The sequence below is a fragment of the Lactuca saligna genome, chromosome 4 (assembly GCF_052625555.1).
Source record: "Lactuca saligna cultivar CGN05327 chromosome 4, ASM5262555v1, whole genome shotgun sequence".
Classification (NCBI taxonomy): Eukaryota; Viridiplantae; Streptophyta; class Magnoliopsida; order Asterales; family Asteraceae; genus Lactuca; species Lactuca saligna.
In genome coordinates this window covers 82,136,917-82,152,203 of record NC_136420.1, presented here as the reverse complement: position 1 = coordinate 82,152,203, position 15,287 = coordinate 82,136,917, and the positions used below count along the sequence as shown (strand labels likewise).

Below are 15,287 nucleotides of genomic sequence, written 5' to 3'. Positions count from 1 at the left end.
TCTTCAAAATATTGGGGAAATACTATTTATATTTTCAAAAATGGTGATGAAAATGAAAAAAGATTAGAGAAAAATCAGAAAGAAATCGGAAAGAAATAGAGTTTAGGGTGGGATGGAAATGTCATTAATGGCCCGTTCTTTTTCGTTTTATTTTTAATTAATAAAAAATAAACAAAATATGAAAAAAATTTAAGTGGCAAAACGATCATTTCAAATGTTTTAGGGATCAAAATTATAAGAATTTTTTAATTATGAGACCAAAAATAAAAGGTAAAATAGTAATTTTTATGTAAAATTTGTAGCAAAATGTAACCGGATCAAATCTTAAAAAAATAAAACCAAAAATCAGAAAAACCTCATAGACCATTTATCTAACTTTGTCTTAATTTATATCTCATTTTTGATTTTCCATTAAACGATCGTAGATATATGCCGATTTGCAAACTAATTAGACCGTTAAACAATCGTAAATATCTTCCAATTTGCAAATTTGCGAAATAATTAGACCGTTACTAATAGATTTCCATGATTTCCCTACCATAATTACGCAACAAAAATTTAACACAAACTCAAGAGTAACCATTTGACATTCTGGGGTAGTTTCTTTGTTCCTCTCTGCTCAACCGCCGGCGTCCTCCTCTGCCCTGAAGATGCTTCCAAATAGAACGGGCGAGCAAGATGCAACTAAATGGAGGGAGCGCATATGGTAGCTCACTGCTTCCCGGATTGATTTTCTTTCATTACACTCAAATTTCCTGGTCTGTGTTTTATCATACAATCAATATTCACCACCAGTACCCCCGTGTTCGACTTGTACTGCTCACCTGATCGTTTTTGCCCAATATTCATCCCCATAATTGATCCCCGCTGCCCAAGATTGTCCTCTATTAATAGCTGCTGTTAATCTGTTCTGTTTGTTTCTGATCAATCGATTGCTCTTGGCCATTTGGACTTACACCAGCATGTAGAGTAGGAATCTGTTTGACTTGTTTATTTTTTAACTATTTCAGTTTAATGCAATCGATCTAACGTCTTCGGTTTGTTTCGTTTTTGTTTTACTCTTAGGTTTGATTCCTACGGAATTTTTTTTTTTAACTTGGTTTTGTAATATAGTTTTGATTTTAGGGTTTTTAAGAAGACGAAGATGGAGGAGATAGAGGCATGAGCATGATAGTCAGTGTCACGGAATATTGACGAAAGCATGGCGAATTCTCATTTTGTAGTTTGGTATAGCCGTTTATAATAAACAAATATACGTATTAGATTAAGTGTTCTGATAAACGAATCTACTGAAGCACGTCATGACAACTTTTATCGTTTGAATATTCCACAACTACCCCATAGAATCTCTAAGTCTTCTCCGATGTCATTGTTCTCTTATTCTCTCTCTACATATACATATAAACTACATGTATCTATATTCATAAAGCTGCTTGCCGATGTTTCAAATCTTCTTCCATCTGATGGATGCGGCTCTGCTTGGGGGTGTTGCAGGAGGCCAGAGAGTTCATAAAAGCCGTTCAGACGCCATCACTTACGGATCTCCTTATCAGAAGGCGGCTGCTCTTGTTGATCTCGTAATCTTCTGTTCATTTTTGTCAATGAAATTTGATTAAAACTGTATCTTCCATCTGTTCCTCCTTATGAGTAATACACAAAGAAATAGTTAAGTTAAGAACTGCAATGTGCTATTTCCAGGCTGAAGATGGAATTATTCTACCAGTGGAAATCTTTGACCTACCCAACATTGATACTTCCGCAAAGTTATATTTCAGATTTGCTCGCTTTGACATTATATGGACCCTTAATCATTTTGCACTTATAGCTTTGAATTTCTTTGAGGTTAGTGTTCTTTACTTTAAAGGCCTTACTGATTATCTGAAGTTACTGTTATAGTTTTTTTCTAATTAGTTTTATTACTTCAAAGTACAGAAACCACTATGGTGTAGCAGTGTTTCTGAGATTTCTTGCAGTGATCATAGGGACTACTATTATCTTGGGGAACTTCCGTACTTGACTAATGCAGAATGTGTGTCATATAAGGTTATTGTCTTGTATATTCTGTAGTAACTAATCTATTATGACCTGATGATTTCATTACCCTTTTCCATGAGAGAAATGAGTCATGCAAACTGAATAAGAGGATAATTTATGATCACATGTATAGAAAGTAATTTAGATTATTGACCTACTTTTTTATGCAGGGTGTGACCCTTTTAATTCTTTTGGTGCATACTCAATTTCCTATTTTATATGAAGGGGGTCGGCTCTACTGGAGAAGCCATGTTAACAAGCTGAAGGTACATAGTTGCAAAATCTTGCACATGAAATGCTATATGTAGTTTGTTATCTGAATATATTCAATTAACTGTGTTATAGAATAACATGATAAGGACATATTATCTTTGTCAATAGCAGTTCAATCCATATTATATTTGCTTACTTCATATTAGTAATCACATTTTGCAATAGCACACTAGATAGCTTACTATATCAAGGCTAGTTCGATCCATGTAATTTATGTCCTCTTTCTAGGTTAGGGTACTTCAAACTTTTGGCATCTACCAAATCTTGAAACAGTTTTAAAGGGACGAAAAACAGATGCAAAAAGAATGGTAGGAAAGAAAAGAATGGAAAAAACTCATATAGTGTACTTTCTTTTACATGGTTTAATTTTTGTTTAGATGTTACTGTCTATGCTACAAAATTCTTTTTCTCTTTAAAACCAACCTAATTACCTAACACTGAAGTCTTATGCTATGTTTTCAGGTCTTTTTACTGTTAATTCTGGCTGCTGATTTAACAGTTGATATCCTCTATATCTCTCCAGTATCCACCTATTCTCTTCCATTGTGGATTTCACCTTATATTAGGGTAGTTTTCTTTATCTTGAACTTCAGGTATTGCATGACTACATACAGAACTCTTCAATATGATAGATTGCTGATGCATCTTCAATGTTTAGTCCCTTACATCAGCCATGCAAACTCATACTAATTTAGAAAGTAATGTATTTGTGAGGCTAATTTCTTTTTTTGTTATCTTGATGCAGGGACTTAAGGAACAGCCTCACTCTCATGGCTGGAATGTTTACAACATATCTCAATGTCTTGGTTTGTATTCTATAACCTTATCTTCATGCTCACATTTATTCCATAATTATTCATAAATGTGGATAAATTATTTTCTTGAATGCAGGCTTTGTGGCTTCTGTTTCTTTTGTTCTCAAGTTGGTTAGCTTATGTCATTTTTGAAGACACCCAACAGGGAACTACAATCTTTGTTTCTTACTCTGCTACATTGTATCAAATGTTTGTTCTATTTACCACATCAAACAATCCAGATGTTTGGATTCCTGCCTACAAGTGAATTACTGAATATAACTTATATGATTTAATGCTTTTTTATGATCTATACCCAAATGACACATTTGAAAGACAATAATATTTGTCATATTTGCTGCTGTATGCGTTTATGGCATTTCAGTAATGTGTTTCCCTCTTCTTTTCAGATCATCAAGATGGTCTTCCATTTTTTTCATTCTTTATGTGCTTTTGGGTGTTTACTTTGTTACAAACTTGATTCTTGCTGTTGTATATGATTGCTTCAAAAGTGAGGTATACCTTTCTTGAATCCTCTCCATTTCTCTAATGATACCAACATCTGTTAATTATACTTCATGTAGCCAAATTCATCGGGACATAAAAAAAACTGTTGCAAGTTCATGATTTGGTGTCACGTGGGTCCTATTGAAACTGAAGTTTTCCTCTTTCTCTTTTACTCTCACTATATCAGCTTGTATGTTAGCAGCTTTCATGTCCTCTTAACTGCAGTTAGTTAAACAAGTTGGTGAGAAGGATCAAATGAAGACACAAATGTTAGGAACAGCCTTTCGTCTCATTGATGAAAAGGTGAGTATGAATCATTCATGTTGTTGAAATTTCTTTCCAATGCATCTTACATTTGTCATGGAATTTTTCTTATCAAATGAACAGGACTTTGGCTTTGTTGATAGGGATCAATGTATCCAGTTGTTAGAAGAACTTAATAGATACAGGACACTTCCAAACATATCAAAAGAAGACTTTGAGTTTGTATTTGATTCATTGGATGATGGCCATGATTTTAAGGTAATTTTTTTTTTGGCTATAGCCTCTTGTGAGTTGGTTGTCTTAATGTGTTCTGATCTTTTAAATGTAGATTAATGAATCAGAATTCAATGATCTTTGCGATGCAATTGCTTCAAAATTTCAAAAGGAGGATACAGTAAATATGAAGCGTTTTTCAGTTTCACATGGAATAACAAAATGTTACTTTTAACTCAGTTTTATTTACACGTGTCTTCATTTTGCAGGAACCTTGGCTAAAAAAGTTCCCTTTTTATAATTCTTCTTTATCTGAAACACTGAAAAGCTTTGTAAAAAGTCCAAATTCGGGATATGTGTTTTCTTTTGTTCTCCTCTTGAATGTGGTTGCTGTTATGATTGAAACAACGGTATGGCCATAAATCATTACATTTCACAAGAATTTACTATTTCAACACTAGTACTTGCTGACATGGCGATGTTAACTTGTTCTGTTTCTGAATCAACTATTTAACTGATCCTTTAAATTCAAACTCTTTCTTTGGTAGCTTGATATACAAAACAACTCTGGTCAAAAATTCTGGCAGAAGGTGGAGTTTGTCTTTGGTAAAGAAAGAACTCATGAATTATATAATATGATATTTTAAGGTTAAATAGGTCTGGTTTTTGTGATTATATAAGAGCAAATTGATGACTTGTTTTCCATGCAGGATGGATATATGTAGTGGAGATGGGTTTGAAAGTTTATACATATGGATTCAAAAACTATTGGAAGGATGGTGAAAACCGATTTGATTTCATTTCCACATGGGTCATAGGTACATTATTTCACATTTCACAATTCCAAAACCAATATATAATATATGATGATTGTTCCTTTCATGGATGTTTGTAGTTATTGGAGAAACAGTAACATTGGCCTCTCCAAAGGAGCTAATATTTATTTCAAACGGGAACTGGTAAGGCTGTAATAAATTTATTAGTTTCATATACAATATTTGACTTCTAAATAGTCAATCCCCATTGTTTTGAATCTATATAACCTAAGAGGTTTCCACCATTTTTTTTTGTAGGGTTCGTTATCTTCTAATTGCAAGGATGTTAAGATTGATTAGGCTGTTGATGCATGTTGAAAGGTACCGAGCCTTTGTTACTACATTTTTAACACTGATACCAAGTTTGATGCCATACTTGGGAACTCTCTTTTCTGTCATGTGCATTTACTGTACAATTGGTATACAGGTACTTCATTTTCCAAGATTTCAAATGTATGTTGAAAACAAGCCACTTCCTTTTTTGAGTTTTATTTTAATGATATACACTTTTTTTTTTTTTTTTTTTTTTTTCTTTTTAATGGTGGCTAGATCTTCGGTGGAATAGTCAATGCTGGTAACCCAGATTTACCAAGTACTGATCTTGCTAACAACGAGTATCCTACATCATGCATTTTCTAGAATGCTTTTATGCAAATTAATTATTATTTGCTTTTATTAAATGCCTTTATGTTCATGTCATCATGTGGCATAATTTCCCTTGACTTAATAATGAGTTATCTGTTATTTAATTTTAATGACTACCCGAATGGTATGGTGACACTCTTCAATTTGCTTGTCATGGGAAGCTGGCAAGTTTGGATGCAGGTATATATACGATGCCTGTGAATATACACTTTTTATAAATGGCTATGGTGGGTTTATAAGTTAATTTTTTTTTTTTTTATTAAACTGCTTCAGGATTATGCAACATTGAGTGGAAGTGGTTGGACCTATGTGTACTTCATCAGCTTCTATCTAATAACAGTTTTACTCCTCCTCAATTTAGTAAGTCCTCATGATTGGCATTCAAAGCCCTCACATTTTTTAAATAAAATTCCAATCTCAATGCCTAAAATTCTTGATTTATTTTTGCAGATCGTTGCTTTTGTGTTGGAGGCATTCTTTGCTGAGTCAGAAGTTGAGGAAGAAGAGCATGACAAGGTTAGAGTGAGTGAGGTTATGATACTTGTGCATGTGTATTTTGAATGAGCTGGTGAGTAATGATAAATTTATTAATTCAGGAAACTGAAGGAAGTGGACGCCGTAACTTGGTGTAAGTATTCATAAACTGAAATACTTACTTACTTACTTACCCACTTCTCATTTGGTTATACCTTTTTTTGTCAGCAAAAAGACACGCAGTCAGAAGGTAGATATGCTACTTCATCATATGCTCAGTGCGGAGCTGCAGGAGTCGGTCATATGAAAATACACCTAACTGGTGAAGTAAATAGCAGAAGTCTAAAGATAATAGAGAGGATCCATTCTGATTTTCTTGCAACCTCTTCTGCACTACATACATTGTAAAATATTGCTAGCTGAGGCTTTGATTATTTTTAAGTTAGAATGCCACAAGTGAATATTCTCCTCTGTGTTGCCAACACAAAGGAGAAACGCAAATGCGTCCCTTTGTACTAATATTGTGTTGGCAACACAGAGGAGAAACGTGTCCCTTTGTATAACTCAACTAATATTAAGCCAATTAATTCCGCAGCTTAATTGTTGACAACACAGATGAGAACATGCACACAAAAAATCAGTTCATTTTCAGCCCGTATAAGAGATATGACAATTCAAAGATGACACAAATTTCTGCATAAACTTAAAATTGTTGAAAAACAACAATAATAGCCTATGTTTGGGCACTACTACAACGCAATCAATATTAGTCCATTTAAAGTGATTACAGAGCCTAAGTTGTAGCCAACACAATGGGGAATATGTAGGAAAACGATTCAGCTAATTTCAAGTTCGTATGTGAGATAAAATAGTTTAAAGATAGACATTTTTTTTTGCACAAAGTAAAAGTGCTGAAAAAACAGCATGCACGCTTCCCGTTTCAGGCATTGTAACTCGGTCAATATAAAATCTAATTAAAGTGATTTCGCAGCCTAAGTTATAGCTAATGCAGAGGAGAATGTATAAGGTAAAAAATTCCAGATAACATATGACGTTTCAAGGCACTGTAACTCGGTTAATAGATGACATTTCGGAGGATAATGACACAAGGTTGTCGCCAAGGAAAATGTAGTATCTCAATCCGGACTGTTATGTTAGGAGACATCTAGTCTACATCATAATAGGCTGTGTCAGCCGAGGTTGGAGATGAATATAGCTAAAGACTATGATCGATGGTACCATGAATGTAACGAAGGTTTCACTTGAAAAGAGAGGCTCTCAAGGGCTGTGCGTGTAAAGGCAAACCTGTTGGACATCAAACGAGATGTCAAGTTTGGTGAACTTTAAGTAGCGTACAAAGAAGGGTCGAGAGGTGGCTCTCATCGACACCTAGTTTGGCCATAGGGTTAACTGTTGTTTGGAATGGGTTACCTTCGAACATGGTAGCTCGATGAAGGATCTAAGAGGCATAGATTTTTTAAGACATAAACACGCCAGACAATGAGTAACGTAGACACTGATCAAGTTGTTTGGCGCCCCCAAGTCAATCATAGAGAACTCACGACTAAGGAAGACAATGATTTGCTTAAGAGTGTCGTGCTAAAAGGTGTTAGGATGATGTCGTCAACATATGTTGGAACTTGAGTTGTACGACATGAGTGGCGAAGCATTGGAACCAGGCTTGAATGGTCTGTTTTAGATGGTAGAGATACTTCTGCATACGAAAAACATTAGGCATGAGCGTTTGGACTGAAAAGTCGAATCGAAACCGGATCCGGAACCAAATAAGACCGAAAAACCGAACCAAAACCGAATAAGGATCGATTAAGCTATTCGGTTCGGTTCTCAGTTCTTAGTCTAAGGCTTATTCGGTTTTCGATTTTTTCAGTTCTGGTTCTCGATCTGAGCACCTTCTTAGAGTGCACATTTCTTAATAGAACCGAACCAAATCCAAATAGTGGTATTCGGTTCGGTTTTCAGCTCTTAGTTTGAGGGTTATTCGATTTTTGATTTTTTTGGTTTCGGTCTAGTTTTGGACTGAATAACATCCCTAGTAGATATGACATGGCATGGTAGGATTTGTGAATCTCGGTGGCTGATACATAAAAATTGTTTCAAATTAGTGACCGTGCAACGACGAGCACGATGAACAATCAAATATTTTGGTACCCTAGATCTCATAGTCACAACTCTCCTAGTATGATATGTACAAGTAAATTGTTCAAACCAATTATCAAAAATGATATTTTATGAATGCACACACATACGTATATGTAGGATGTTCAAATCAATTTCTACTAAACATAAGTGTTATACTTTTATTATAAAACCAATTATCAAAACTGATATTTTATGAATGCACACACATACATATAGTATTCAAGTAGCAAGTAAATCATTTAAGGAAAATCTCAAGAAAAATCAAATTAAGGTAGGCGATGTGTGTTCCTAGTAACTTGCCTTTGTCAAAAGCTTTCCACGTCACTCCTTTCGTCAATGAAAGTCCACCCCAAACTCCACCTATACAATACAAGGTAGATTCATGAAAATTACCAAAATACCTTAGTATCGGAATAATCCCAAACTATCCGGTTATTTATTATTTAACGAAATAGGAATAATGTGTTACAAATTAGGTAGGGTTTATAATAGAGATATGGATACCCCTTGGATCATGAAAAGACTTTCTGAACTGATATTTCTACCCTATGTACGGGTTACAAGAAATTCAGTCTAGGATAATTCTAAAGGGACACTTAGGAATCTAGACATAGAAATCGTAAGCTAAATTGCTAGAGAATTCTGAGTTCGTATGAAGAAAAACGAGAGCTAAAAGGTGTGTTTTTCTCCTTGAAATGAGAGTGGTTTATATAGAAAATGATATGTAGGGTTTCGTCTTAAGGTTGACCATCATAGGTTCCTTTGGAAACAAGTCAAATCCGAAATTAATGAGGAAATCAATGGGTTCCAAAACTGATGATCTTAGTTAGTTTTATCATAATCGATGACATACCCAAATTATGAAGCCTGTTAGCTCACATGTAAAGTTCGATTTACACAAAATGTCCTGGTGACACTAAAATCACCAACAATCCTCCCCCATTTTAGTGTAACACCTGAACAAACATAACATTATCAAAACAAAACCAAACCAGTACATAAATGAAAATGTTCCAACGATTGAATTTCCACTTAGTATCATACTCTTACAAATACTTGAGAATCAGGGTGTTCTAAGAATTGAACCTATCAACCTATTTGAATACCAGAAAGTAAAATACATACTAGTTTATTGAAATTTCTAGCAAAATACAACTTGACACTATTATTAATCCGCGTGTTCAAATCCTCTCATGATCTTATTAAGGCCAAGTCCACAACCTCTTGAAATACGGTTACACTTCATAATCACGTAGGTAACTTCAAATGAATTATTAAGAAGTTAAACTTCAACCTGGTCAACTGCAGAACCGAAAACATTACCTGGGATGTATACTTCATGTGTTCCAATCTATAAGTGTGAGCTTTCCACATTGAATTCATCTCATAATGTCATATTAGGAGGGAATTGGGTGTCTTACCATTACAATATTTAGATGGACTTTAATCCTATCCCATTCATAGACTAGTGCACTAAGTCTCATGACAAACCCTTAGCCAAATGATATGCCAAATTATGTTGCGATTTCACAAACTCAAATGAAATTTCACCATTCATGATTAGTTCTCTAACCATACTGTGACATCCCTATTTTCACGGCCAGAAAAGACCGATTTTGTTTATGCTTTATATAAAAATCAGAGTACCTTTTTAAGAAAAATGTTACAGAATTTGTTCCTAGAAAATCATGATAACTCATTGGGATGTCATCGTTAATATAGAAACATAAGCATAAACAGATCTTACATTCATTCATACTAGTGATCTACATCTCCTTAATCTCTCAGTGTAGTATGGCTTCGTATCGACACTTGTGATACAAATAAACTGAGCGGGTCAGGTTGGGAAACGTGGTGAGTACATAGGGATTCAATCCTACAATGCTATATCATATATATTTTAGAACTCACAAAATATACAATTTGACCTCATATAAGCAATTTTACCCCACCCCATCGATCCTCACAACGATACGAATCCATACTCTCGGATCTAAAATTAATAGCTTTACCTAATCCATACTCCCGGATCATGTATGTCATATCCATGCTCTCAGATCAATGACAAATGATTTTGCCCAATCCATACTCTCGAATTTAAAATTAATGGTTGTACCTAATCCATACTCTCGGATCAGGTATGTCATATCCATGCTCTCGGATCAATGACAAATGATTTTGCCCAATCCATACTATTGGATCTAAAATTAATGGTTTTACCTAATCCATACTCCCGGATCAGGTATGTCAAATCCATGCTCTCAGATCAATGCCAAATGACTTTGCCTAATCCATACTCTCGGACTAAGGATGAATGAGTATGTCTAATCCATGCTCTCGGATTAATGACTAATTTTAAAGTTTGAACCTCTGTGTATATCTCACCCGTACTCATAATGTGATACTACCCGATATTCATCTCAATTAATTTAGGTTTATTTTATATCCTAAATTATCATATATTATCATATATGCTCTTAACACGTATTTCAGACAATAACAAATATTTCACACACAAACATATATTTAATATTTTAATCAATACTTGTATTAAAATCATGTTTATAAAAGAGACTATGCATTCACTTGGATAGTTAGTGAGAACTATCATGCCTTCACACTCAACACTGATTGCCAACTTATTATCTTTTTAGAACCTTATCCCGCTATGTGAGTATATTCTTATAATCGGCATCGTAACACACTTCTTTTATCTATGAGTCACCTCTCGAACGTTCGGTATTTCAGTAGGAGAAATACAACACTTTAAGCTATTTATTATATGTCGCTATGTCGACCAATGTGATTCCTCAATCTCGTTTATCTAAATGTGGGCTCTCTAGAAATTATTCATATTCTCTCTAAAATTATTATTCACTAGTTTGATGGTGTTCAAAAATAATGAAACAAAACTTCTATTTATACCACAAGTTTGGATGTTATCCTTCGTACAATCCAATGCTTAGTCATCAGCATTATTGGCACGATATCTCAAGAGTTAACACATGTCCCTCTAAATAAACACGGAATGCCTTTCTATTGTACGATCATATATTTAAACAAAACGTGTTATTTTTAATTCATAAAATATGTACGACCTTTCTTATATTGCTCACACGTATGTTGGTTTGCAATTTACAAATTATAGTTACATTTATGGTCCCTTAGTTATTCTTGTATTAACACAATATATCCTTCAAGTTACACTTGTAACGACCCAAAAATCAAAGGTAAAAATTTTATTTTTATTATAGCCAAAGAATTGATGAAAACATTTATTTCAAACATTCCAAAACATCGTTAATTAAAACATTTATCAGAGTTCGTCCCAAAAATCGTTTGTTGCGGTAATCATAGGTGTGTGCTTTGCGATCAATCCAAGCTCTTCTTTTCCAAATTGATGATACCTGAAATAATAAACGAAACTGTAAGCATGAAGCTTAGTGAGTTCCCCAGAGCATACCCCACATATTCTACATAATCACATAATCCATCTTAGTTATAAGAGCTACATAAACCATAACAATCACATAAGTCATGCATATAAACATACAAGGATGTCGTGGGCTCGTCCCCAGGGTCTTACTCCAGGATGCCATGGGCTCCCCATATGGTCTTACACCTAAGTGTCATGGGCTCTCCCATGGTCTTTAATAGGAAAGCCATGGGCTCCCCACATGGTCTTACATCCTGTTGGCATGGGCTCTCCACATGGTCTTACATCTAGGTGCCATGGGCTCTCCCATGGTCTTTAGTAGAAAATTCATGGGCTCTCCACATGGTCTTACATCCAGATGTCATGGGCTCTCCCATGGTCTTCCATGCAAGTATCATAAAGACAACTAACATAACACATACCACATAGTCAACTAGCATACCACATAAACACTAGCATACCCCCTATCACATAATCAACTAACATGCCACATAACATAACTTCATCCAGTGTATTACATATCATAAAATGGGCCGGTATTGGTGCCTTCGACCCATTGGTATGGTGGGGAGACTGACCTGGCACTGCTGAAGTCCCGTGGATGCAACTCTAGCTGCTGGTTGACAGATTCCCAAACTGCCAACATCAAACAATACCCAATTAATAATTGGGTTTCAAGTCCACGGTCCAACTCACACTCCAAAGGCCCAATATTCAAGTAATGGGCCAAAGCCCAACATATGGCCCAATTTTCCAAATTGTACCCAACCCTTCACATGGGCCTTACCTTAAGGCCCAACCACCTATTCTAGTCCAAATACTTGGCATTCCAATGCTCCAATATCTTATAATCATAAAGGCCCAATTCTCCAAATTGGGCCCAAGTCCTTCACATGGTCCTTATCCTAAAGCCTATCTAAATATTTTACTCCATTTACTTGTCCTTGGATAGCTCATCAGTAACCCAATTAGCAAAGCCCAAAAGAAAGGCCCAAGTGAAATTAAGGTTTTCACATGAAATAACGATTAGGGTTAAGTGTTTCTTACTTAACCCATTAATGACTTAATCCATTAAGTCTAATATTGCCTTAGGTTAATTGCAAATGATTATTAATTAATATTTTAGGTTTATTAAATAATCCTTGTGCGTGTGCCGATCAACCCCAAAATTAGGGTTTCATGACATTAAGGTTTTCCAAACCCTAATTAGAGTTTCAACCCAATACTATCCCATTATTCACATGGCTGGGATTTGAGGTCAATTAGGGCTTCATAGGGCCCATTAGGGTTACACAAGTCAGGTACCACCCACTACCACCTCAAGTAGTGGTGGTCAACGACGGCTCACGGCGGCGGCCACCACCTTACGGTGGTGGTTATGGTTCTATCCCATTTTGTCCAAGCATCCTAAACGAGTCAAAACACAAACAAGGCACACCGCCACCCACACAGCAGCTGGTGGCGGCAGCCATCACCTCACGGTGGTGGTTACGACTTTTTCTTTTGATTATTCCGACACGATTACAATAATACAACACAAATCCCAATAACACACACAATAAACACCATTCTACACTCATAGCCACCACTACACGGCGACTAGTGGTAACAGAGAACGGAACAATGGCGACATCCTCTATGGTTGGCGGCCATGGTGGTCCTCTTCCACTTCCGGTCAACAGAAAAAGGCACACATACCCTTGGCAGCAGCGACACTCAACTTCTTTTGCTAAGAACGAATGCCACCAACAGCAGCAGAAAGACGTTGGAGAACTTGACCAGATGTACCAGCCGCAAGTTGGCGGCGGTGACACCTAGCCACACGGCAGCAGCGATGGACGGCGTGATTCCTTGGCAGCTATTGCTTGACACCGACGACGTGAATGATGGCGAACAAAACGAACAGAAGAAGAAGATGAGGCGCGTTTGGACATGGCGGCCCACAACTACGACAATGGTCCTTAGCATTCTCGGCTTCATCGGCAGTCGAACGGCGATAGGGGTGACAATGGATGGTCGTGCTCCGATTACAAAGTAATGGTGGTGGATGAGACCTCTCATGGAAACGACTGAGGAAGGAGAAGGAGGAGAAGAGTGGAAGTCTAGTGGTTGTTGTGGTTGTTGGCTGATCGGAAACAAAGTGGTGACAGCGTCGATGAGGGAGGCATAAGGGTGGGTGGCGGCTGAACTTCATCCCTTAGGCTTAGGGTTTGTATGGGCTATATACCCGAGCCCTACAAACTTCTCCCCATAATAACAACAATGCCCCCTCCCTCTATTAATATTTTCAAAATGAATCCAAAATTTACGATTTAGCCCCTGCCTTCTGAAATCTCTTTCAAATCCAGTCCAATACTTACCACTCACACCCTAACTTCTAAAAATCTGTACAAAATACATCCTAAAATTAAACTATGACCCTTGAAAGTATAAAATATATCATTTGGCTCCCCGAAACCACTCTCCCTTAAATATTATTGGTTTTAGGGCCATTATAAATAATATGAATTATAAATTTACATCTTGGGCTTCGAGTTTATTATTTATTTTAATTAATTTAAACGGAATGTTACAACACAATAGCTCCTTAACTATTTATTAATAAAATCATTATACCCTTTATAATAAAATCTTATCTAACGTCGTAAAAAGTACCCGATCAAATATTATCGAAAAACGATTGTAATAGAAAAATTATCGTTTCACTACTTGGGTTCACCCTTAAATGTATTTAAACCACATACGTCTTATATAGTTTGAGATTTTACAATCGTTACAATTTTCGTTAAGATTATTTATCCTAAATAATCTTCTATTTAAAAATGTTGTTTGATCACTTTTCGATAAGTTTATAACAAGATTTATATAAATATTACATACCCATAATATTTGTCCATATAACACATATATAATAAATAAGTATCTATATAACCTGTAACACATACGCATATGAAGAAAACTTATCCTATTTGAGGATTTTAATTATTTGATAAAAAAAATTATTTATTATTATTATCCCCTTAACATCTAGCCTAAATCTTGGGCGTTACACACACTATGTCAGACATCCAAGTGTCAGCACTTGTCATTACACACTTGAGTATAGGCCCTGCCCAATGCGGAATTGTTATCACAACGGATATAGATAGGTGTTGTCGGTTTAGACCACAAAGGAATCTTATAAACTAGGTTCCTTAGCCATTCAACTTCTTTACTAGCAGAATGTAATGAAACAAACTCAGATTCCATTCTTGAGTTTGTAATGGAAGTTTGCTTCTAGGAAGCCTAGGAAATGACACCTCCCCAAAGCAAGAATACCCAACCAGTCGTTAATGAATAATCTTCCAAGTTGGTTATCCAACTTGCATCCGAATGTCCTTCCAAAATAGAAGGATATCCCAAGTAACTCAAGCCATAATCAATGGTTCCCTTGAGATACTTAAACACTCTATTCACTACTTGGCAATGTTGAGAATTAGGATTTTTAGTATACCTGCTCAATTTTCCTATAACAAAAGCAATATCAGACCTGTTACTTATCGTTGCATACATCAAACTACCAATGGCTTTAGAGTATTCCAATTGTGAAATAGGAGTTCATGTGTGAGATATGTAGGGTTTTCAAGCCTATATCATTTTAATGATGAAATATCATTCCAGCAAGACATATAT

General features: G+C 35.7%; 1 protein-coding gene across 4 annotated transcripts; it reads left to right on the top strand.

Moving 5' to 3' along the window:
* The first annotated feature begins 532 nt into the window (after nucleotides 1–532).
* Nucleotides 533–6,629, top strand: LOC145042228 (two pore calcium channel protein 1B-like). Of its 4 annotated transcripts, XM_078990620.1 has the most exons (24): nucleotides 536–706; nucleotides 1,495–1,577; nucleotides 1,699–1,842; nucleotides 1,933–2,043; nucleotides 2,205–2,300; nucleotides 2,770–2,900; nucleotides 3,053–3,113; nucleotides 3,199–3,365; nucleotides 3,512–3,617; nucleotides 3,686–3,739; nucleotides 3,834–3,911; nucleotides 3,996–4,130; nucleotides 4,201–4,266; nucleotides 4,355–4,495; nucleotides 4,634–4,691; nucleotides 4,796–4,903; nucleotides 4,981–5,044; nucleotides 5,159–5,327; nucleotides 5,450–5,514; nucleotides 5,635–5,725; nucleotides 5,819–5,905; nucleotides 5,996–6,061; nucleotides 6,142–6,173; nucleotides 6,248–6,629. In XM_078990620.1, exons 1-24 carry the CDS (start codon nucleotides 679–681, stop codon nucleotides 6,324–6,326), a joined length of 2,220 nt encoding a protein of 739 aa, XP_078846746.1. In that variant the 5' UTR covers nucleotides 536–678; the 3' UTR covers nucleotides 6,327–6,629. The 4 variants fall into 4 exon arrangements, with proteins under 4 accessions (XP_078846749.1, XP_078846746.1, XP_078846748.1 ...); XM_078990622.1 differs by lacking the exon at nucleotides 4,201–4,266; XM_078990621.1 differs by lacking the exon at nucleotides 3,686–3,739 and having other exon boundaries at nucleotides 537–706.
* Nucleotides 6,630–15,287: the final 8,658 nt, after the last annotated feature.

Coding starts and splice junctions, on each gene's coding strand:
- LOC145042228 (XM_078990620.1), top strand. CDS start 679: ATGCAACTAAATGGAGGGAGCGCATATG. Junction 3,114..3,198: donor CAACATATCTCAATGTCTTG/GTTTGTATTCTA, acceptor TCTTGAATGCAG/GCTTTGTGGCTTCTGTTTCT. Junction 3,618..3,685: donor ATGATTGCTTCAAAAGTGAG/GTATACCTTTCT, acceptor TACTTCATGTAG/CCAAATTCATCGGGACATAA.